Consider the following 26,435-nt stretch of genomic DNA (forward strand, 5'->3'; position numbering starts at 1 on the left):
GTTTTAGTGACTTCTGCCCTTTATTTCAGTTTCCACCCGGCAGGCATTATTTATCGTTGCCGTTTCCCGGAGTGTGTCGCGCAACAGTAGAGAAAAGAGACAAGCTCACTAAAGTGTCGCATTAAGATGAGCTAGTAAAAGAAATTCTCTGAAGTAAGTATAACCACATTTTGGACAAACTTAATTGGACAAAGACATGGTACAGTGGGTCTCACGCCATTTGAATGCTTGTTCCACAGGTTGCCAATCCAACGTAATCACCTCCAGGGTAGCATGCATTCGGCCTGTACTGTGTTGTGAACGCATGCATGCGTGCGTGCGTGCGTGCGTGCGTGCGTGCAATCCGTACATGTGTGTGTGTCTGTTTGTCCGCACCTAATCATGCATGCCATCAAAAGTAATTGGCAGACACCCTTGTAACTTTAAAGGACCATCAGACTAGAATAAATTGCTCATCTCATGTGGATCAATGACATCATTTAATCATTTACTTGTTCACCTCGTCCACTTTTCTGGTTTCGTTACCGAATTTAGTTCATCATACAAGTTCCGTCCCTGCTCTGGCACAGGCCGACAGTATAGATTAACACCAACATGGACATAACACAACCTAACAGTATAGCCTATAATCCCCAAACCCTCCGGAGCACAATAATCTCACAATGTCCGTGCACGTTCACGTCAGTGCGACCCGTCTTAAGAGTCTTTATCCCCTTTGATAGAATTGAGAGCGCCGACGCAGCGACACTACACAACGAGTGACGTGTCGACATCACAGACATGTGCACGTGACCAACAAACATGCCGTTATTGGTCGTTCTCTCAGGCGGACGCACGCGCGCACACACACACACACACGCACGCACACACGCACACACACACACACACACACACACACACACACACACACACACCTCTTCTTGCAAAAGAGACCGTGGGGCAGCAAGCCTCAACCTGACCCTTACTATTTCAATTGGCAACAAAGGAACTAACGTCACACTTTGCACAATTATAAATGAACACTGCAGCATGACACACATCTGTTTGTCCTATATAGCGATGACAAAATCCCTTATAGTATGTGTTCACTCGTGTATACCGACAACATGTCTCCATATTATACAGTCTAGTCTGGTTGCAATGCACCGTCATGACGTTAGTGCCGTATACATGTGTCTTTTCATGCAACAACACAACTTGAACAAAAAAACATCTTCGTCATCGTCACGCGCATGCCTCAGGCAGACGGAAACGTTGATAATAAGTATAGGCAATGGTGGAGATATGTGTGTGTGTGTGTGTGTGTGTGTGTGTGTGTGTGTGTGTGTGTGTGTGTGTGTGTGTGTGGCACTTTTCCAATTTTTCTTTTGTTCATTTATTTCGATCGCTGCACACATCTCCGCGTCATGTGCTGCAGTGTATAATGTGCTTTAATTATACTCCCATGTCGATATGCCCCGCAGGCGGCTTCAAGTGTTTTTTTTTGGCTTGCGTCGTGTGGGAGAGAGACTGTCTGGGGCCTAGCTAATACTGTACTGTTGTCCCCTTTGGCTAAATGAAAGAAGGAATAGCGCCTCCATATTATACCATGTGCCAAAAACAGTTTTTTTTAACAGTGACAACGTTTTCATGACATGAAATATCTCTATGGAAAAGTTGTTGTTACACCCAATAACTCCCGATCTGCAATTTTCTAAAACAGCAAACAGTGTGAAAAGACCCCCCCCCCCCTATACACACACACACTACAGTGCTCTGTTTGCAACAATTAGCACAATGTGTAAAAATGATGATTTATGGGTATTATCATTCCTGTATTCCTGCAGACTCGATGGCATTTACGGTATTTGGATGTTTGCTTAGAAAATGTGCAAAAAAAAAAAAATAGGTTGGTTATTCAGGACAACCGTATCAGCCATATAGCGTCTCTGCAGTCGGGGTGGGAAAATAACGGCATAACAGCAGATCTACAAGTTCGAAACCTGCGCAGCGCTTCGAGCTCGTATAAGATCTCCTATACTTCCGACGCTTTTGTGTAACGCTATAATATTAAGTAGGGCATTCATTTACGAAAAAGCACACACACACACACACACACACACACACACACACACACACAAAGTTGCAGTTATACAACATGGAGATAAGAGTTTTCTGCCCCGCGACAGAGAGTATACGGCTGTGTGTGTGTGTGTGTGTGTGTGTGTCTGTCCACGCGCATGTGTGCGTGCTGCGCATGTGTGTGTGCGTTCCACTCACACGTCCCCGCGCACCAGTCCGTACACGGTGTGGATGTCCCAGGAGAAGCCTCCCAGCAGCACGATGACCAGCACGACGATGACCAGCGCGGGAAGCCCCCAGCCCAGCAGGAAGTAGAGCAGGTAGCGGCGCTCCGTGTGCTCGTCGTTCATCACCAGCACCTGCCAGAAGTTGACGGCCTGTGACACACGGGAAATGAACACAAATCACGTTAAATAACCGCCATTTAAGACCCGAGTTAAAAAAACACATTCACCAGCCCCATGCAGGCGGTGGCGTATATAACCGTCTGGGCACCCCCCCCGACTGGTAATCCAGTCGCAAGTGTTCGCCACGCGGGTTCGACTCCCGAGCCCCCGACACGGCCTTTTTACTGCATGTCGTCTTCCCCCCCCTGATCTCTCTCCCGTTTCCCGTCAGCCTACTGTCTGTCCCTTCAGAAAAACTAATAAAAGAATAATAAATAATATCTTAAAAAAACATTCACCTTGAAAGAATATATATTCAAAGATTTGCGCCACATTTCTTACGATTTTTCAAAAATAAACAGCAGACCTACAAGCTCGTAGCGCGCCACTCGGTGGCGCGCTACGAGCTTGTAGGTCTGCTGTTTTTCAATAGCTAAATTATAACATGTTTAAAACACCAAAAAGGGGTATCCCGCCCCCAAAATGGGTTAACTTCCTGAACAATCCACACAAAGAATATTCTTAATAGCCAAAAAACAAAAATATACTGTATAACATCACAGATATATACGTGTTTTCTTTGTCCGTTTGTCTGCACGCAAGTGTCGAAAAAATCTGGTGTTCTTTGACATATATAGTTCACGATACAAAGGGGCAGTAAAAAATAACTGGAATTCAGGAGAGGAAGTTTGTCATCGGATAAGAATTGTATACCACGCACACACACACACACACACACACACACACACACACACACACACACACACACAAAGGTTACATCACACCTTCAATAGCCGTGTTTACTCAGTAATCCAGAAGGCTTTCATATTCTGCTCATCCATCTGATACAGCAGATTATAGTGCTGCCGTTTGTCGTTACATAAGAAGCCTCCACACCTGTCGGGATGCATATACTGCACACACGGGCAGAGGCGACGCTGTACAGTATCGGCTCTGTGTCCATATCAGATGGCTCAAACACAACACAACAACAGGCCAGGACATCCATTCTCTCAGCCTGTCTGTGGAGTGCACACACACACACACACACACACACACACACACACAGACAGACAGACAGACACATACACGTGTGTTCTGTTCCTCATGGCGCGCCTGTACCCGCGACTACAGTATGTTCTCTGGAGAAACGTGTGCTACAGTATATATCGTATGTCTCCCCAAAAAGGGTTTTCAAAATGCTTCCAACCTATACTGTTAAAACAGTCAATCTGTACTTATGGAGTCTCTGGAAAAAGTGTGCTGTGGTGGTTCTCAAATAAACCATGGTCAGGTTGTGGCCTCCTGGTGGCGCTGTAATAGGCCAATGTGAAAAGGGTGCCATTTGTTCCACCCGTTGGTGGCGCTATAACGGGTCAATGTGAAATGGGTGGGCCATCAATGGGTGGGCTATATTCCTCAGCCTATAGTAGGAAAGTGTGTGGAAGTTGTCACGTCAAATTTGCACGCTGCGTTCGTGATTTGAGGCTTTTTGTTCAAAACGGGCCAATCCCGCAACGTTTGAAAGCCAATGTTTGTCCAATTAGGATGGAATATGACAGATGCGTCTTGAGCACATGACTATGGAGAAATGTGTTTGGCAAACGTCGGCCTCATGGTGGCGCTCTGAAAGGCAGATGTGAAATATGCATGTCAAAGGTTTGTCCTTGGCCTATAGTCTAGGGAGTGTGCATGCGCGCAACGTTTCACGCAGATCGGTGCCGTTAAGAGGTAGAAATGGTGAAAAGCCGCCTCAGTGTGACAGGCCGTTCTGGAACGTTTGGGGCAGAGGTTCATCGTTGGCAAACGACATGTTTGCTTCAAGGGCAAATCTTAGCAATTCACCTATCGTCTTTGTCAGGTGGAGACCTCATAATGTCCAAAACTGTTACTTGGCAGGATTCAAATAAAAAATAAATAGCTGAAAGTATAGCAGATCTACAAGCTCAAAGCGCGTCGCTTCGTGCCACGTCTTGATCTCGCGGATCTGTTACTTTTGTAGGCCTCGGGCCTCGACTCGTAATGGATTAAACAAATCGCGAGAATCGGACGGTTTTGGACATGCAAGGTTTCCACCCGACAGAGACATGATGACCATCTCATCCTCTCATGTCCGCTGATCAAATGGATGATGCACACGGACGCAGCAGGCCAGGTCTACTCCAATCCTTTCTCTTTAAATGTTTGTTTGTGGCTTATTTCGCCTTTTTTATATATATATATTTTTTTTTTATAGATCGGATGGACAGTAAAGTACATGCAGTAGAGGCCGTCTGGATCGGGAGTCAAACTGGCTGGCCAGACTGGACTATACCAGCCAGGGTGCCTGGGAAGAAAAAAAAAATCAAAGAACGACTGAGACGGAAACACAGCTTTTTCAGAAAACTGTCAGGATATAGAAGACATTTTTAGAATCATGATCTCAGGTCAAAATGGGTTAAGTAACATTTTGAGGTATTTTCCAAGTATGTCAGTACTTTTACTCGCCTACTGTATACGTCTCAGGGGCAAATGTTATACTTGTACTCCACGATAAACTGCGCGGGCATGTCTCCTATACAGTGTGTAGTGTATAGTGGAGCAGGGTGGGCGATGCAGCAAGGTCATTGTGTTGTTATGCAACACTGTGCGGTGTCCAGCCATTTAGTCAGCACACGGCTGCTTCTCGTTGTGCTAATTAAATTATGGCCATTTTTCTACGCGATGGCATTCTTTCAGGCGCGCGCGCGCGCGCACGCACAAACGCCCAGTATGCACGTTGCACGCACACGCGCTCAAAAGTGACAGAGCCAACCTTTCCATAATAGGACCTGACCTGAGAGATACTGTACGCTATGGCGCCCATCTGGATATCATCATACCCGGAAGTTATGTGGGAACGCCGGCTACTGAGTGTAAAAAAAAAAACGACTTTCTGACCTTGACAGCCCATATACAATACATCCAAACAGAAACTATGTTTGGATGACTATGGAGAAATGTGTTTGGCAAAAGTCGGCCTCACGGTGGCGCTCTGAAAGGCAGATGTGAAATATGCATGTCAAAGGTTTGTCCTTGGCCTATAGTCTAGGGAGTGTGCATGCGCGCAACGTTTCACGCAGATCGGTGCCGTTAAGAGGTAGAAATGGTGAAAATCCGCCTCAGTGTGACAGGCCGTTCTGGAACGTTTGGGGCAGAGGTTCATCGTTGGCATCCATGGAGTGTGTGCGAAGTTTGGCATCGACCGGGTTAACGGTGCCGGAGATTAGCTGGTAACAGATGGACGGACACACACACACAGTCACACACACACACACACAGACACACGGCAAAACATACTCTCTCCCCATGCCTTTGGCCTGGTGGAGACAATAACCTGCCCTCCTATGAGACACAGACCAATGAGCATTAATGAGGACCAATTATATGAAGATAAAGATTGAAAATGGGTGACGTCGACATTAAGACATTAGTATATTACTCTCAGCCCAGGAGAAAGGGACTACTCTAAAACGTGTACAGAAACAACATGTTTGCTTCAAGGGCAAATGTTAGCAATTCACCTATCGTCTTTGTCAGGTGGAAGACCTCGTAATGTCCAAAACTGTTACTTGGCAGGATTCAAATAAAAATAAATAGCTGAAAGTATAGCAGATCTACAAGCTCAAAGCGCGTCGCTTCGTGCCACGTCTTGATCTTGCAGATCTGTTACTTTTGTAGGCCTCGGGCCTCGACTCGTAATGGATTAAACAAATCGCGAGAATCGGACGGTTTTTGGACATGCAAGGTTTCCACCCGACAGAGACATGATGACCATCTCATCCTCTCATGTCCGTTGATCAAATGGATGATGCACACGGACGCAGCAGGCCAGGTCTACTCCAATCCTTTCTCTTTAAATGTTTGTTTGTGGCTTATTTCGCCTTTTTTATATATATATATATTTTTTTTAATAGATCGGATAGACAGTAAAGTACATGCAGTAGAGGCCGTCTGGATCGGGAGTCAAACTGGCTGGCCAGACTGGACTATACCAGCCAGGGTGCCTGGGAAGAAAAAAAAAATCAAAGAACGACTGACACGGAAACACAGCTTTTTCAGAAAACTGTCAGGATATAGAAGACATTTTTTAGAATCTGATCTCAGGTCAAAATGGGTTTAAGTAACATTTTGAGGTATTTTCCAAGTATGTCAGTACTTTTACTCGCCTACTGTATACGTCTCAGGGGCAAATGTTATACTTGTACTCCACGATAAACTGCGCGGGCATGTCTCCTATACAGTGTGTAGTGTATAGTAGTAGCACAGTGGAGCAGGGTGGGCGATGCAGCAAGGTCATTGTGTTGTTATGCAACACTGTGCGGTGTCCAGCCATTTAGTCAGCACACGGCTGCTTCTCGTTGTGCTAATTAAATTATGGCCATTTTTCTATGCGATGGCATTCTTTCAGGCACGTGCGCGCGCGCACGCACAAACGCTCAGTGTGCACGTTGCACGCACACACGCTCAAAAGTGACAGAGCCAACCTTTCCATATAGGACCTGACCTGAGAGATACTGTACGCTATGGCGCCCATCTGGATATCATCATACCCGGAAGTTATGTGGGAACGCCGGCTACTGTAGTGTAAAGAAAAAAACGACTTTCTGACCTCGACAGCCCATATACAATCCAAACAGAAAAGTCCTATCTTGATTGCTTTAAAGTTTAAACATTACATTCACTTTGTTGCTCGATTTGCCACTCGATTTGCCATTCACTTTATGCATGCGCATATACCCTCTCTAATTGGCTGACATGTTGTGAGGTTTGCAGATCTGCTTTTTTCCGGCTTGTTGACGAAGAATATTTAGATATGCAGTGTTGAACGATTCCCGCGAGACACATGGTGAAGTGGATAGATATGCTACAACAATGAGGAACGTAAGGGAAACAAAAATATAATGGAGAAAGCAGACGTGAGGAAAGAGCATGGCCTTAATAACAGCTTATTAATGCACTTAAAACATTCTATTAGGTCTATTTTTGTCTGGGCTGTTTTTCCCCCCAAAATTCCTTCCAGCGTGAATCACAGTGTTTGTGCTGTTTCACCACCAGTAATGGGAGTAGAAACATTACCATGTGTGTCTACGTCAAGTTTAATCTCTGTGCCAAATCCTCCAAATGCGACCACTTTGCTAGCCTAGATTCGTGCCGTGTCACGCACTCAAACGCGACTGAAATCAGTAGTGATGTCGTCTGAGAACTTTAATCCGTGTCCCCTTTAGGCCTCAGCGCTTTTATCCTTTAACCCATTCTGACCTGAGATCAGATTCATACGAGGTTTCCACTGGGGACACACTGGTCTGATTAACCCATTCTGACCTGAGATCAGATTCTAAAAATGTCAGTCGTTCTTCTTCGATTTTTCAAAAATAGCAGACCTGCAAGCTCGTAGCGCGCCACTCGGTGGCGCGCTATGAAAATATATTGTTCCAGCGACCGCCCAGAAGCAAAGATTTGAGTTGAAAACGTTCACCCGGAAAGAATATATATTCAAAGATTTGTGCCACGTTTCAAAAACAGCGGAGCACTCGGTGGCGCGCTGTGAGCTTGTAGATCTGCTATTTTTCAATAGCGTGATGTTGAAAAAACAAAACAAAAGGGGTTCCCGACCAAAACGGGTTAAGACATCTAAGAGGCAAAGTCAGGCAACGTTAGCCCAGAAACCCGCCGGGACATTAAACAACTGAATTCCATAGGGTTAACACTACTGTACCGTAGAGAGCACGTCCCTGTCTCCTTTGTGACTTAAAGGGCTTTATGTTGTAGTGCCAGGAGTCATTATGTCCACTACGCTGAACAACAATTATATTATCCTGTAAAACACCCACTAATGGTTAATGGTTACCGACGGTGGTGGAAGGTGAAGCACATACTGTAATGTAAGTACATCGACCTCTAAATCGCTTACATTCCAACGTTGTGTTTTTTTTGTTTTTTTTCAAACAGCATTTTTACAGCGTCACACAAAAGTAGCAGATCTACAAGCTGACCTGAAAAGTGAGTGAGTTTCGACACATGAAATTTCCACCGTACACAGTACAGTTTTAAGTTTATTTTTGATTTTTTTCACTTAAAGGTATAGTGTAGACAAGTTTCCAGCCAAAATTTTAAATATATGAATGTATTTTGTTGGCCTTTTTTCCCCTCTATCTTTCCCTTTATTGTGATGCTGAGGTGTTCTCCTGCAGCAGCACACTCTCCCTTTGGCCCCCTCTGGCTGAATGCACTGTTTATATCCACTACAGTTTACTACTCGGGACGTCGGAGGGGATTTAAACTTTTAGCCAATTGCAGCGCGAGGCTGTGACTGTGTGTTCAACCCCAGCAGTATTATAATGCAATTTCATTGCAAGTATAATATTATCCCCATATCTTAGTTTCACCATTGTTCATGTGAAATAGTATGTTTATGATCTAATAATATGTAAGCCTGTTGAAATTATGATAATCGCCATGTATAGCGCATGGTTGGGTGGTCCGGCCGGCTTGAAGCATGCATTATTGCATTCAACCCGTGCTCGCCAACGGTGACAAGCCGTCGCGGATCATCATAGCGATTTCTCTTCATTGCAATGAATAACCGTGGACAAAGTAGTTCACATGAACGATGCTGTAGTGGCTGGGGCATTTGAGGGGCAATATGTTTTATATGCACGATTACAAATGAAAGATAATTGAATTGAGAGCCAGTGAGTCTCCTCCACTACTTCCTACTTCCTCATTTGCGGGACTCGTCGTGTCAGTCTTGTGATATTGTGATTACGCTACAGTTATCCTTAAAAAAACATGTCAACTCAATGTCATTGTTGTAACTACGATATCGATAGAAATTCATATTTTTTTTAATGTCATATTTAGCCATACGAGCGCAATATCCATAGCGTCCCTCCCAGCAGCAACAACAACCCCATAGCCTGAAGTGACGTGGCTCAGCCAATAGAATGACGGGGAGGGGGGGGGGGTGGAGCTAGATTTTAATTTGTTTGGAAACACTCAATCAATTCTGTGTACAAACGCTGGAAACTTGTCTACACTACCTAGTAAGTATTTCCATTTTTTTTATACGTCGTTTGCACATCTACTCCACTACATGTGACATCTACACTCTTACTCTGTGACAAATTGATTGAAACCTTTAGTTAACATCGTTACTTTGTAGATTTGGATTGTTATTAAAAGACATTCAACTTCGTTGAGAGTACACGTCGTACAGCAATGGTTGACGAGGATTCCATTCGTTTGTTTGTATTCTTTTTTTTTAAGGCCGGTTTTGACCTCGTCGGAGGTCTTCTGTTTTTGGAATTTTGAATACTGCAAAGTAACAGTTTTGGACATTATGAGGATAGGAGGAGAGCACATCAGCTGTGCATGAGGGGCGGACAGAGATCAGCTTGGGGGGGGGGGGGGGGTATTCCCCCATCGACACTGTGTTCTCCTCTCCTCCGCGTGCGCGCTGACGCACGTGACCTCCTGCTCCATAACTTCACTGCATTCCTGCATCCATCAGCAGGTCACAAGTCATCTATAATAGACCCAGGGGATTAAAACTGGCCTGGACTTTACTGTGAAACATCACTTTTGTGCATGTATGACGGCTCCGCCAGCCCAGCTGACCCTTTAGGACGGTCCTGCGTGTCTCAGACTCTCAGAGTATCATCTGGAATAAAATTATGTGAATGAAGACTTTGCCGGGAATGCAAAGAGGGAGTAGTTCACCCCCCGATTGTTTTTCTCTCTCTCAAGTACACACACCCCGCGAAGTTTTGAATCTCACTGAGATTGTTATATTTTTTATATCGCGTTCCCCGAGCCAATAATTCGATGACCCGGCAGAGTCTGTCCATAACCTATAACTTATTGAGCTGGTCATCAAATTATTGGTTTCTGAATGCAGACAAAGACAAAAAAAAACAAATCTCCATGAATTCAAGGCTTCATGGGGTGTGTAATCGATAGAAATTCTGTCTTTTTTTTTGGGGGGGGGGGGGGGGGGTGAAATCCTCCTCCTCACAGTGACCTTGACTTCTGAACCTGCCTTATTTCTAATCAGTTCATTCTCGAGTCCAATGGTCATGACATTCCCTGAAGCCGCTCCTGCCAAATCCCGTTCACATGGTTGGGGACGTACGTATACGTATATGAACAACACAAGAATATCTATCTCTTTACAGATTAAAAAAAAAAAAGGTTAATGTTGGTAGTTGGTACTATAGATAAGCTCAAAGAATTGTGACTTGTTTTAACCCATTACAAAGAATATGGTCATAGAGGGGATATACCAAAACGTATGATAAGACACAAAGGAAAGAAAGAGGAGAAGAAAGTGTTGAGGTCATGTAGGTGTTTGTTACAACTCTCAGGTTGACTGCAGGGTTAACAAACAACTGTAGTCTGACTCACTGAGTCTCTCACACGCAGACCCGCACACACACACACACACACACACACACACACACACACACACACACACACAGTGTTTGCAATACTTACTTACTCATTTGATAGTATAAACCTAACCTAAATTCTTCTCAAACGTTAATATAGCCGTTATAACCTTGCGAGGAGGACCAGGAAAATGGTGCTCACAACGTCAATTTCTAATGAATTCTAATATAATTATTTGTAAGTAAATTAATTTGATAGGCAGTGGAACATTTAGATTTAATTCATTTTAAGTATTTGTAAATATTTTAATTATTTGTAAGTAAATTAATTTGATAGGCAGTGGAACATTTAGATTTAATTCATTTTAAGTATTTGTAAATATTTTAATTATTTGTAAGTAAATTGGAGTGATTAGTGAAATTATTCATCATGTTTGATTTATTTGTAGCTTTGTACATGAGTAATTAGTAAACAGCAACATTAACTTGTCTCCATGGGGAGTTAGGTTTTGTTGGTGTCAATGGCACCTGGCCATTTATGCAGGCAACTTCAGTAAAAAGTAAGCTGAGTCTAGTGACTCAAGTACTGTCCTATTGGTTAGGCCACAGCTATGAGTGTGATCAAGGATGAATGACCCGGGTATGGTTTGTGTGGTGTGTGATGTTTATTGAATAGGCTTATAAGTGTTAAAATGTAAAATGTATCACTATGTATATTGTATAACATGTTATCTTTAGGTAAAATTATTGTAATATAATGAAAATTGTTCTTTCCTACTTTCCAGGATGGAAGTCACTGTTAATTCAATTGTTCCAGGTGGCGAGGATGGCTGATGTACCGATCAGAGATGGTTCCAAATGTGTGACAATTTAATGACTTATCTTTTCCCATTGTGCACGGCATGGTTAATATGGCAATATTGACTAACTCACTAAAATCTTAGATTAACGTGTCTAGGAAGAGTGTTGTGGTATTGTGATAAAAAAAAAAAAAAATGCAATTGCAGGAGGAAATTACAAGGGAAAAATTTGTATCTGTCTATAACACACTACGTCAACAAGGTAAGAAACCAATCCCACAAAAGAGACACGAATGTATTACAGATCTCAGACATTATTGAAATATTCGGATTGGCATACTGAACTAGAAGTATAGTGTAATAATCTGATGAAATACTGTGTAAAGATTCAACAATGTGCAACATGTCTATAAAGTTAATAACTATAAAAGAGTTTTAACCAGAAATTAGACAACCATGATCAAGATAGGTCTTAAATAATTAGGTATTACCATCCGAGAAATTTATAGAACAAATGTTTTAGTGTAGGGTGTAGTGTTTGTTTTGTTTTTTCCAGCTCTGAAATCCAAAATATTAAGAGAAACATATCAGGAGATGTGTTTAAAAAAGGGGAAAAACCAAATGGAAACAAGGAGAAAGCAATCTGGGTTTGTATGTTGGGTAAATATACACATACATTGACATTAGTCTGCTGTTTTATGAAAACAATTAATGTAAAATTAAATAATAACAATGAAATTAATTCTGTATAACCACCTTTTTAATCATGGTGGAAATAATTCAAGTGAACAAATAATGTGCACAAGGTGTTTTTTCCCCTCTATAGTTCTGAGGAACCTGACAGATATAAATATGTCACATGGGCTAGTGACACCCATGCGTGAAGTCACATCATCATGTCCATCCTACAAGGCTCCCAAGGCCCACTCACATCCAACCCCGGTCACCCCCCAGTGACAGATGTGAGGAGAGCCAGATAAAGAAGGAATGCTGTGCCCACCACATGGGGAAAGAAGACTAGATGCCATGAAGCTACAACTGACAGGGTTGTAGAGTTGTGACAGAGAACATTTGTGTGAAGAAACCAACCACGCAACCACTAATACACCTGAAGTGCTGGCTCATGAAGTGATCGCTCACAAAAGACAAATCGAGGATCGTAGGATTGGAATTTTCGCCCAAGAGAATGGGTTTTCGCCCCTACCAGCCATCAGAAGTGTCCTGAGTGTAATAAAAAAACAAGTGATCGTGTGACATTGGATACACTTGAATGTAAACCTTGCTCATTCCAGGATATAGTCCATATATGAAAGTCATCTTTTTGGAGTAAATTTGCATAGAGTATAGTATTTCATGTTCTTTGGTGTCAATTAATATTCATATTCATATAAATTAATATTTAGATTCATTGACAAAAAACTAAAAGGATGGAATGTAAGAGAAGTTTTGAAATGAGAATACTATCCACCTGTTGGCTGTCCATCAGAGGACCTATTCTTACAGGAGGCCAATGTCTGACCATGTTTGACCACTACTGACCACACCTTCAATGTATTTTCTGCTCTCATGTGTGTATAAAGGAGAGCAATGTATAGGGCTCGGGAGGCTTGCCTGAGAGCACCTCCCTGGGCTGGTGATCCCTTGTATTAAACAGTATCATTGTTTCAGTCCACTCTCTGCCCTGTGTATTTTCTTAATGACTCTGATTATGAGTTCTAAAAATATCTTTGACAATGTGGAAAAACCGTGCTCACACAGCGCCATAATTGTCAAAGATATTTTTAGAACTCATAATCAGAGTCATTAAGAAAATACACAGGGCAGAGAGTGGACTGAAACAATGATACTGTTTAATACAAGGGATCACCAGCCCAGGGAGGTGCTCTCAGGCAAGCCTCCCGAGCCCTATACATTGCTCTCCTTTATACACACATGAGAGCAGAAAATACATTGAAGGTGTGGTCAGTAGTGGTCAAACATGGTCAGACATTGGCCTCCTGTAAGAATAGGTCCTCTGATGGACAGCCAACAGGTGGATAGTATTCTCATTTCAAAACTTCTCTTACAGGCTCTACCGTTGTCCCTCACAAGAATAGTAATACAAGTACGCACGCACGCACGCACGCACGCACGCACGCACGCACGCACGCACGCACGCACGCACGCACGCACGCACGCACGCACGCTGTTCAGGGCAATGAATGGAGCAATCTGTGTTGCGTTAGTTGATGTGAATCATATTTCAGGAAGGAGGAAACCATCACACGTGCGGTCATATTTATCTACACTTTCGTCTCGATTCCTCCCCTGTGGGCCCTGGCTGTGTTGAGCACGTTTTTCCTGCGGGTGGAAAGTGTGCGCGTGACTCTAGTCACAGAAAGTGTGCACGCACGCACACACGCACACACGCACACACACACACACACACACACACACACACACACACACACACACACACACACACACACACACACACACACACACACACACACACACACACACCTTATTGCATACAATACTGACGCCTTACATAAGAAACAAAGATCTCTGCTTATGGAGAAAATACTGGAAGGAGTGTGTGAAGACCATGACTTACACACAGCTGACCTTCGTTAAGGGATGCCTCGTTTGATGTACAGCAGGAGAACAATGTGTGTTCTTAGTGATGCCACCCATTGATGGTCAAAAAGAAGAAAATTGGGCCAAAACTCCTCCCTTTGAAATAGGATCTTTGAGAATTGTACGGGCACCTATATATAACATATAACAATATGAGTTTAGAGAGACCACTTTAAACTCAGCCAAGTTAGTTTAATACGTTGGCTGTTGCAATATTTGCCGTGTCACAACCACACTCTCATTCTGAAATAACTAGAGTGGGCGCCCCGTTCAGCTCACTCAAACACATTGACTGACAATCACGTCATGTTACGTCACATCAGGTCTCTTGACCGCCACGGATGTAATATTACGTCCTTTGGTCAAGCTTTTATTCACAGCCCATAACTAAATTGTCGATGATCGTGGTTACAACGTGTGTGTTTTGGGTGAATTCAAATCGATTGCGTTAAAACTTTACACAGCCGTCGTGGGTCTTTGAATGGAACTATGGGTCTTTGAATGGAACTATGGGTCTTTGAATGGAACTATGGGTGTTTGAATGGAACTATGGGTGTTTGAATGGAACTATGGGTGTTTGAATGGAACTATGGGTGTTTGAATGGAACTATGGGTCTTTGAATGGAACTATGGGTGTTTGAAAGGAACTATGGGTCTTTGAATGGAACTATGGGTCTTTGAATGGAACTATGGGTGTTTGAATGGAACTATGGGTCTTTGAATGGAACTATGGGTCTTTGAATGGAACTATGGGTGTTTGAATGGAACTATGGGTGTTTGCATGGAACTATGGGTCTTTGAATGGAACTATGGGTCTTTGAATGGAACTATGGGTGTTTGAATGGAACTATGGGTGTTTGAATGGAACTATGGGTCTTTGAATGGAACTATGGGTGTTTGAATGGAACTATGGGTCTTTGAATGGAACTATGGGTCTTTGAATGGAACTATGGGTGTTTGAATGGAACTATGGGTCTTTGAATGGAACTATGGGTCTTTGAATGGAACTATGGGTCTTTGAATGGAACTATGGGTCTTTGAATGGAACTATGGGTCTTTGAATGGAACTATGGGTCTTTGAATGGAACTATGGGTCTTTGAATGGAACTATGGGTCTTTGAATGGAACTATGGGTGTTTGAATGGAACTATGGGTGTTTGAATGGAACTATGGGTATTTGAATGGAACTATGGGTCTTTGAATGGAACTATGGGTCTTTGAAAGGAACTATGGGTGTTTGAATGGAACTATGGGTCTTTGAATGGAACTATGGGTCTTTGAATGGAACTATGGGTGTTTGAATGGAACTATGGGTCTTTGAATGGAACTATGGGTCTTTGAATGGAACTATGGGTGTTTGAATGGAACTATGGGTGTTTGCATGGAACTATGGGTCTTTGAATGGAACTATGGGTGTTTGAATGGAACTATGGGTCTTTGAATGGAACTATGGGTCTTTGAATGGAACTATGGGTCTTTGAATGGAACTATGGGTCTTTGAATGGAACTATGGGTCTTTGAATGGAACTATGGGTCTTTGAATGGAACTATGGGTGTTTGAATGGAACTATGGGTGTTTGAATGGAACTATGGGTGTTTGAATGGAACTTGGTCTATGAATGGTCTTGTGAATGGAACTATGGGTCTTTGAATGGAACTATGGGTCTTTGAATGGAACTATGGGTCTTTGAATGGAACTATGGGTCTTTGAATGGAACTATGGGTCTGAATGGACTATGGTTTTGAATGGAACTATGGGTGTTTGATGGAAATATGGGTGTTTGAATGGAACGTATGGGTGTTTGAATGGAACTATGGGTGTTTGATGGAACTATGGGGGATGGTCTTTGAATGGGATGGTTGGGGGTCTTGTGAAGGGTTTGTTGGGAATTTGGAATGGGATACTATGGTGGGTGTTTGAATGGACTGGTGGGTGGTTGAATGGAACTATGGGTGCTTTGAATGGAACTATGGGTGTTTGAATGGAACTATGGGGTTTGAATGGACTATGGGTCTTTGAATGGAACTATGGGTGGTTATTGGAATGGGACGTTTGTTTTGGGAATGGGTCTTGTGATAAGGATGGTATGTTGGGCTTGGGGTGGGAGTAGAGAGTGGGTATGGACTGATGTGTGTACATTGTCTGTGAGGTTCATTGTGTGTGTGAGAAGAAAGAAGAGAGGCTCAGTGAATGAATCATTGTCAGAGGGATGAGACAGGAGGAGAGAGAGTGAGAGAGATAGATGAACACACACACACACACACAACACACACACACACACACACACACACACACACACACACACAACACACACACACACACACACACACACACACACACACACACACACACACACACACTTCAGCACCTTTTGTGAGCAATTCACTGTAGCTTGGAAAAAAATATATAGGCATATCTGTGATCGACTGTGTGGTGCAATGGAAGCCATGGTTTCTTACTCATGCAGCAAAAATAAAAAATAAATAAAATAATAATAAAAACAACAATAAAAAAAGGAACAACAGCGTGTGTGATTCGACAGATGCCTGGTACACCCACACCATAAGTATATGTATAAAGGCTGGCACGAATTACATCATCATTTACCTTATAAGTCCACAGACTTGGCTGGCCCATTATGACATCATTGGGCAAACCTTTAGGATTTAGAAGGGTTTATTTCAGCCCTGGGGTTGAAATGGCTTAGCGCATTCTGGGCGGGAACGCCCTGTTGGTGTTAGCATTATCTTATGCTTTAGCTATTGAAAAATAGCAGACCTACAAGCTCGTAGCGTGCCAGCTTGTAGATCTGCTATTTTTTATTTTATTTTTATCGTGAAAATGTGCCTTAAATCTTTGAATATATACACAGTGTTTCAGTTTTTAACTCAAATCTTTGCTTCTGGAGGGTCCCTAGGAACAACATATTTTCAGATGGGGGGGGGGGGGGTCGGCGATATAGCACATATATAATTTTCGGGGTCCTTGACATGAAATATATGAGAACCACTGATGTAGAAACATGAGGTTTTTCAGAAAAATAATAATTAAAAAAAAAATGATGTCAGGCCTAAATGGCTTCTACAAGCAGATCTACAAGCTCATAGCGCTCCACTCTACGAGCTTGTAGGTCTGCTATTTTTGATAAATCGAATAGCGACTGACGTAGAAGACATGTTTAGAATCTGATCTCAGGTCAGAATGGCTTAAAAAAAGCTCTTCTTACCTGTATGAGCATCCCAGGAGAACTGGCTGAGGTGGAAGTAGTGAGACAGGAGAGCCAACGCAGCGCAGCTGTCGTCCGAGAACACGCTGCCACGGAACGCAGACACCAGAAACACGTCTGTGGACAATAAGCACAATTAGACAATTAGCACGACAATTCAGTCATTTTGGTTTTGTCAATGCACTTGACATCGTCTCTATATCGGGTGGAGACCTCGCACTGTAATCTTTTTTTCCAAGATTGCGTTGTGTGCGTGTGCGTGTGTGTGTGTGTGTGTGTGTGTGTGACACTATACAATTCAAATTCACAAGTATAGGATGTGAGAAATAGAAAATGATCTTGCTCTCATGGACTCTGGCGTCTCTGCTGAATCTGTTGCCCCAAAACTACCCCGACTCCGGATAAGCGGTTGAAAGATGGCCATTTCCCTGGAAAATGGTTTCCCAGGAAATTGTTCGTCGTGACGAATAATTTCTCACATCCAACTATACTTGTATAGCGGCCCTCATAAGTATAGTGATAAAGCGCACGCCACGCACGCACGCACACACGCACACACGGCTGCGTGCTGCCTCAGCAAGTCGGTCTACAGCAAATGGTCTCTGTTCGGGGTGTAAGTAAACCTCGGCTCATACATGTATGGGATTCAGGGAGATTCAGAAGCATCAAAAGTATAGCAGATATACAAGGTAACAAGCCCTTTGTGATCTGCCATACTTTTAACCCATTCTGACCTGAGATCATATAAAAAAAAAAAAAGTCTTCTACATCCTGACCTGGAACAGCCACATGTTTCCATGTCAGTCGTTCTTCGATTTAAAAAAAATAGCAGACCTGCAAGCTCGTAGCGCGCCACTCGGTGGCGCGCTACGAGCTTGTAGATCTGCTATTTTTCAATAGCTAACCATGACATAATGCTATAACACCAAAATGAATATGCTCGTGTGTGACGCTGTCGTACAGTATAGTTCAAGCAGGGGGGGGGGGGGGGGAGTTAAATGTGCGTGGAGAAAAAAAAACACATAAAAGTTAGAATACGGAGATAGGAGGTTTCTATAGGAGATGATTGTACGAGCGGGTGGGGCGAGGTGACAGGAGGCCGAGGCTCCGCGCCTCCATGGAAGAGACGGCGAGAGAGGCCTCCTGAGAACCTGTTGCGTCACAATGCAGCAAAACAACAACACAACAACAACGGAAACCATGCGTGCGCGCGTGTGCGTGCGTGCGTGCGTGCGTGCGTGCGTGCGTGCGTGCGTGCGTTCAACCTAAAGGGCATGGCGGAATCACACTGCGGAACAAAAGTGCACGACGTGCGGCTCTGAGTAAGCAAAGGAGAGAGGGAGGGAGGGAAAAGAGAAACATAAAGAAAGTGTTCTGTGGCTTTTATAAATATTGAACCAAATAAGTACCTGTGTGTGTACACACACACACACACACACACACACACACACACACACACACGCACGCACACGCGCACACAATAGAGAGGTGGTGTGCCCAGACTATAAAACATATTTTCTTTTACGAATGGGTTCCAGATGCTGTGACTATAATAACGACATTGGAAACCCGCATGCGGGAACACCGCAGGTTCGCGCTAGACCATTTTCAGAGAAAGTCCAGTGTCATAGGGCAGTGAGAGGTTTTGTCCACCCGACAGAGTCACTGATTGGAGGCCAAGAACGAACATGAATGAGTCGAAATTTTTCAGCAGACCCTGACCTCCACCCCTTCATGCCTGAACCTGGACCTGCGACCACGGACGCTGAACGCACCAGACGACAACCAGCGGAGGTCGAGAGACGGACAGGATATGCGGCAGATCGAAGGGAAGCGATACAAGTGTGATTATGATGGGGTAGGGGGGGGGGGGGGGTTAACAAGAACGGAGAGACAGGGCGAAACGGTGCAATTGAGTTGTTTTACAGACAAACAGGGGGACGGTTCACAGCATATATATAATTATACTTTTGACACCGGGGATCCACAGAGCTCTAAGCTATAAGTATATCGGTACAGTTCCTTTTGACGGTGGTCGTCATGATGTAACATGCGGACTATGCGTGCATGTGGACCCGAGCATGGCCCCTGCATGGGGACCATGCGGCAGAGCCCCCCCTGAACAGTGCGTGCCATGGGGGGGGCCCAGTCCTTTTGTACGCCTCTATAACACCAGTGGTTCTCAAACACATTTCGTATTTCAAGTGACCTCTCAAATGTATACAGATCTGTTTAATTAAGGGGCCCATTTGGAACCACCTCAAAGAGGGACCCCCCCCCCCCCTCTTTGTGAACCGCCAATATTAGAGTGGGCAAAAAAAAACATTCACGCAAGTGTTATGTCAATAACATTATGTTCCACTCTTACCTCACCGTGTATTGGGTTTGCATAAACACGTTCACCACTTCCACAGTAAATATAGGCCCACGGTCGAAATTAGGCACAGCTGTTTCTATAGGTGGCAGGTTAAGGTTGTGCACACAGACGTTCATGTTCATGGAAGTATATTCTGTACTGTGTAGTGTGTACCCCCCGCAGGCACAGTTGAAATGTATGACATGTGTATCTCAATATTGGATCTCGTGTGACAGACAGTGTGAGAAACTATTGAATCGCAAAGTCGGTTGGTTGGTTGTTGGCAGCTAGAGACCAAAAGCGTATTTCACAATAATTGCCTGGTATGGCTGTTGCAACATAGCATATTATAGCACTTAATGTTCAAGTTATTATTTGGGCTTTCAAATATATTTCTCAAACACAATAAAAATAAGGTTATAGCTGGAACTTACGGAAGCAATGCTGCTATACCAATGCATTTACATTTCACCTTTAGAATGGTCGATTAGTTTGCGTGAAATCAGCTGTGCAGATTGGGAACGGCGGCACGGTTTTTGTATTGCTCCCCGGTGTGTTTAGCATTACGCTATGCTTTAGCTATTGAAAACTAGCAGACCTACAAGCTCGTAGCGCGCCACCCGAGTGGCGCGCTACGAGCTTGTAGGTCTGCTATTTCGAAAAATCGAAGAACGACTGACATAGAATCTGCATGACCTCAGGTCCAAATGGGTTAAATATGATTACTTTGAGGGGTCGCAGAAGCACGCAACGGACGCAGATGCACACACGGTGCCTGAATGGCTCCTCTCTCATCCTCACGTTTTGGGGAAACTGCAGGGCGTTGAACGATAAACACCAATTTGTGGATTTTCCACCTCTCCCTGACCTCGTCCCTTCATCCCTTTCAGGCTCTGCGGAGCGAAGAGGAAAAGTCAGGCCCTTTAAAAAAAAACAAAAAAACACTCCGTTTCCCTTCCATGCTCCGACACCACAGGGCGCGCGCGAGTGTTTGTGTGTGTTTGATTTACCATACTTGTGAAGACCCAAATGTCCCCGCAAGTATACATAAATCTGTCGGGCAAAAAACCTCATCTGTATAATTTAACGTTTGGATTTGTGCGCGGCGTTAGTCCGACGTCCCGGTAATCTGTCATCACTAATGCTAACCTCACGTATAGAAGCCACGGGGCGAGTCTTGACCCATTCTGACCCGAGATCAGCAGATTCTAAACATGTCTTCTACACCCCGACCGTTTTCCATTCTGACCCGAGATCAGATCTAAACATGTCTTCTACACCGACAGTTGTTTCCATTCTGACCCGAGATCAGATTCTAAAAATGTCTTCTATACACCCTGACAGTTTCTGAAAAAGCTATGTTTCTATGCCAGCCGTTCTTTCATTTTTCAAAAATAGCAGACCTACGAGCTTGTAGATCTGCTGTTTTTCAATAGCTAAAGCATAAAGCTAACACCAAAATGGGTTAACTGAGCACGTATATTTCAGACTAACGGGACGCCGGACTAACGCGTGCCCCCCCCCCCCCCATACAAAAGCGAAAGTAGCAGATCCACGCGCTCGATCGAGGCCGTGCTTTGAGCTTGTAGATCTGGCGCTTTTGAATTGGAAACCTTTTGAAAAGTAACAGTTTTTCATCCGACAGAGACAGTGTGTGTGTGTGTGTGTGTGTGTGTGTGTGTGTGTGTGTGTGTGTGTGTGTGTGTGTGTGTGTGCGCGTGCGTGCGTGTGCATGTTCCAAAGCCAGACTCCCCAGGCTATAGGGATGAAGTAGCTCATGTCGGGGATGGACCAGATCCATAGATCTTAGAGAGGATTCCACAAAAGACTTATTTGGATTTCTTGCTGGGATTTAATTTTCAAGCCAAACGACTAAAAACACTGAGCACTATAGCTTACTCATAACAAAAAGACACACACACACACACACACACACACACACACAGGTGCCCATTACATAACAGCCTATTGTATTCTTGTTAATGGATGCTGGCTATAATATAGCACATCTGATATCACCGTCGCTGTCGGGCAGAAACCTTGTATCTCCATATTGAAGCCTCTGTGTCTTTTCGTAAATGAACGCCTCTACTACCACAGCGTCACACAAAGAAACCTTGTATCTCCATATTGAAGCCTCTGTGGTCTTTTCGTAGATTAACGCCTCTGCCACCACAGCGTCACACAAAGAAACCTTGTATCTCCATATTGAAGCCTCTGTGGTCTTTTCGTAGATTAACGCCTCTGCCACCACAGGGGTGGCCTATAGCGTTCCCTATGCCTCAGGACACCATCAGCTCCCAGATACCAACTAAATGGACCTCCGAGTGTCTGTAACTCTAAAGAGTATATAAACATGGACCTATTTGATTACGCGCGCACACACACACACACACACACACACACACACACACACACACACACACACACACACACACACACACACACACACACACACACACACACACACACACACACAGCGCAAGGCATATCAAACTCATGGTACTTAAGAAAAGAAAACTGCTGTATTGGGTGTTTGGAATGGAGCAGCATATTATACAGCACAGCAGCATACAGCCGTTCCAGGTTGTATATATACAGTATATATATATTGGAGCTGCTGCAATGAGCACTACAGTGCCTGCTCGGGGGAACCTGCCATGCAGGGCCATAGATAGATTATTACTGTATAGCTATACAGTATATATACTGTTGGAGGATGGTGACAGCTGTGGAAGATGTTTGGACTTCATCAAAGACGTGGCCTTTATCAGAGACCTATATATATCTATATCTGCACGCGCGCGGTATTCTGTGTTGCGGGGGGGGGGGGGGGGGCTTAGTCCTGTATAGCTGACAGAGACGGTGAGGAGGGAGGTGGATAATAGGAGTCGAGCTGTCTAGACGCTTAGGCTACACACACTGCACGCTGACTGGACATGCTGCAGGACATTAAGACTTTTATGCACGTGTATATTGCGTGCGTGCGTGCGTGCGTTGCGTGCGTGCGTGCGTGCTGTGCGTGCAAAGCAGTCAGCAAGGTACTGCCTCAGTATCAGCCATTTATAGGAAGTGCCTGAATTTGGAGTAAATATAGGCGTTGTTTCCCTTTTCCATGATTTATGTCCGTTTCTGACAAGCATACACGTCAGACGTATTGTATAGCGTAACAATGTTCCGTTTTCCGTCTATGCACAGCTTGCTAACTGGCTGTCCTCCTATACCGTCTGACAGTGTTTATGTCCGTCGTATGCGAGGCTTCCCTTGCACTTCTGTCCACGTGCACGTGGACATCTCCAACGTGCCTCATGACCCCGAGATCACGTTCTAAAAAAATGTTCCCCGACAGTTTTCTGAAAAAGCCGTTTCTGTGTCAGTCGATTTTAAAAAATAAATAAAATAGCAGAGCTACACAAGCTCGTAGCGGCGCCTGCACCCTACGAGCTTGTAGATCTGCTATTTTTCAATAGCTAAAGCATGACATGTGACACAGGCCAGCACTTTGGTCCTCAACTCGATTTTTACAGATTACAGATTATTACAGATTATTAAAGTACAGAATGTAAGCTTTCATATGATGTATCATTCAATGAAATTGGACAATAATTGAAGGAGATATGACCATCTAAAACTTGTTGAAACAGATAAAAGATACAGATGCAAAGTAGAGAAATTTCCCTTCAAAGATTCTTCAGATTTTAGCACCTCTGGAATGGGTGTGACAATAGATGCTTGTCCACACCCCTAATGTCTTGCATAATCACTCCCCCACCCACTAATCACTCCCCCACTAGGTTACCTGTCAATGACAGTTGAGTGGACACACTGTTTTACTTGAGTTAAAGTAAAGAAATGTAGTACTAAGTTGTTTAGTGTATGTTTTGTAATAATACAATCTAAAAAGTAACTAGTAGGCTAACTGAGTTTTCAATGGATATAGGCTATGTAGTTTTAGACCAATGCTTTTACATTGTGTTGTAAATAGCTGCAGTAGGCTACACCATTTTATATACTTTAAGCAATCAAAGTCAGACAATTGACCCAGTATTTTAGATAAATAAAACCGACGCATCAGGCTATGATGCGTTGTGCGCTTGTAGATTTGCTATTTTTAATAAACATCCGTTCACATGCCTGGTTTCTATTTAGTGTGCAAGGCTTACATCCGGTCTAAAGCCCACCCACTGTATGCGCTGATTTCCATACACAATCCGTATCCTCCCCTCACCGGATGTTGAATTAACAGTACTAACGGCCATATTTTGACGTTATGATTTAAAGAAAAGACGAGTGGTTTTGGCTCTTTGCGTGTGGAGGAGAAAAAAAAGAAGCAACGCGCAACACTCTTCCATGGCTATGAAGCAATACTAACGGGCAACGTTTCATTAGTTTTATACATTTTAGGAGTGAAAACATGTGTTTAGTAACACACAACACACAGACAGCTAGCTAACTAGGCTAGCTAGCTGTTAGCCTGTTGTTGTGTGATGGTGGAAGTCTATTCTCCAGGCTGGGAAGCGTATTTGAGTAGCTACGTGGTTTTGTTTATTTTCCTGTAAAGTATAACCCAAAAGCTCCTTCATACTATAGCCATGTTTACAAACACAGAAGCACGCTAATGGGCGGTGACCAGAGCGTGAAACCTCAGGACAAAGAGATCCCAGACCAATCGAAAACAACATGCAAATCTCAGAACTGCGCTTCCCTGGCCCCAAAACATTGTTAAAAAACAAGCCTACTTTGACATATAAATGTATACGTTTAATTTGCCCAAATGAACAATCTGTTGGAATAAAAACCTTCTTCAACATTCAAACTATGTTAATATGAAAAAAAAAGAAAATCACATAAAAAAAAAAAACGATTTTATTTAGACCATTTCGACCATTTCATTCTGGCGAGTTGAGGACCAAAGTGCTGGCCTGTGTCACACATGATGCCGACACCAAAAGGGGTTCCCCCGCCTCAGAGAAGCAGATCCGCGAGCTCGAAACGCAGCACACAAAGCGACGCGTTTTGAGCTTGTATAGATCCCCCACCCCCCCCCCCCCCCCCCCCCCCCATATAGGCCAATCAGAGGTGTCCGTGGGTGTCCCCATTGTCGTTGTGTGCAGCGCGAGGTTGTCAGTTCATTCATCGCTATATATACGGTTCTCCAACTCTGAAAGGGGATTGGCTGCCTCATCTCCGTGCTCCGATTGGACGGTTGGTGTATGTGTTTTGCACTCCCGGGATGGATTCCATTTCACTCATTTTATATTTTGCCGTGTTAAAAAAGTAGGAAGAAAATGTCTCATCTACGTATGTAAGACGTTTTGATTTTTTTTTTAAATATATATATATATATATATATATATATATATATATATATATATTTTTTTTTACACAAGGTTTGCGTATGACATGCCTAAAATAGTGATTCAAAGTATGTTTATGGGTTATTATAAATTATTAGAACCAATTACAAGTACGAACGAAGTCTGTGCCTATAGGCTAAATAACTACAATGGATATGGAATATATTTCCGCCTCCACTTCCTGTAAAGTAACTGTTTTGGACGTACAAGGTTTCCCGTTCCCGACGGCGACGGCTTTGATAAAGGCTTTGACGGTAATGAGAAACCACGTGTTGTCAGCGACAGGAAACGCTGAAGAAAAGCAAACAATGAAGCGCCCGACACCGCAGGCCAAATGGGCTCGGCGATATTACATCAGAATTATTCACATGCACTTAATGTGTGTTAACCCATTCTGGCGGGAACCCATTTCGGTGTTAGCATCATGTTATGCTTTAGCTATTGAAAATAGCAGATCTACAAGCTCGTAGCGCGCCACTCGGTGGCGCACTACGAGCTTGTAGATCTGCTATTTTAGAAAAATCGAAGAGCAACTGACACTTTTAGAATCTGATCTCAGGTCAGAATGGGGTTCATCAGACCAGTGTGTGTCCAGTGGAAACCTCGTATATGAATCTGATCTCAGGTCAGAATTAGCCTCGGTCCCAGGCTTACTTATATCTGCGAAAAGAAAAGCCTGGTCACAACCTATAAGGCAAGAGAAGCTATCGGCGGTTGTATCCTTCGGAACAGCCGTCAAATGTATTTCCCCCGGATACGATATTTTTTCCCGACCAATCACAACACTTGTTTCATTCGCGGAGAATGTAAAACTGATTTGTAGAGCGCAATCAACTATTTCACTTCCGCTAAAATCCCGCAACTTCCGCTGATATAGTCTTTTCAGCTTATAGGTCTTGCCCCAGGGTGGGACAGAATGGGTTAAGGACCTGACCTGACATGAGCTTGTGTTGTTGTTGTTGAAAGCATATAAGAGCCCAAGCTGTTTTTTGTGTGTTTACCTATGGGGTTTCTTTTGTTGTCTTGTGTGTTTTTTTTTGTTTTCTTGTCTGCGTTCATTATTTGGTGGAAAGAAACTTTTTTGAAATAAAAACAAAGAAAGTAAGAGCCCTACCATATCCATTTCGACCCAAAGTCCATTTCACAAACGCAAAGCTATAGCCAAGATCCTGATGCATTTTATGTAAACAGTATCTTGATGACAGACCCCCCCCCCCCTTG

The 26,435-nt window shown here is 43.6% G+C and overlaps 1 protein-coding gene across 1 annotated transcript in view; it reads right to left on the reverse strand.

The window, feature by feature from the left end:
- Window positions 1-26,435, reverse strand: part of adgrv1 (adhesion G protein-coupled receptor V1) — a 306,098-nt gene that overhangs the window by 57,739 nt on the left and 221,924 nt on the right. Inside the window, 4 exon segments of the mRNA XM_080765672.1 lie at window positions 2,260-2,438; window positions 17,502-17,513; window positions 17,515-17,609; window positions 17,612-17,618. Of these exon segments, the coding sequence (XP_080621798.1) occupies window positions 2,260-2,438; window positions 17,502-17,513; window positions 17,515-17,609; window positions 17,612-17,618 (293 nt within the window).

The sequence above is a fragment of the Protomyctophum bolini genome (assembly GCF_963924005.1).
Source record: "Protomyctophum bolini genome assembly, chromosome: 6".
NCBI lineage: Eukaryota > Metazoa > Chordata > Actinopteri > Myctophiformes > Myctophidae > Protomyctophum > Protomyctophum bolini.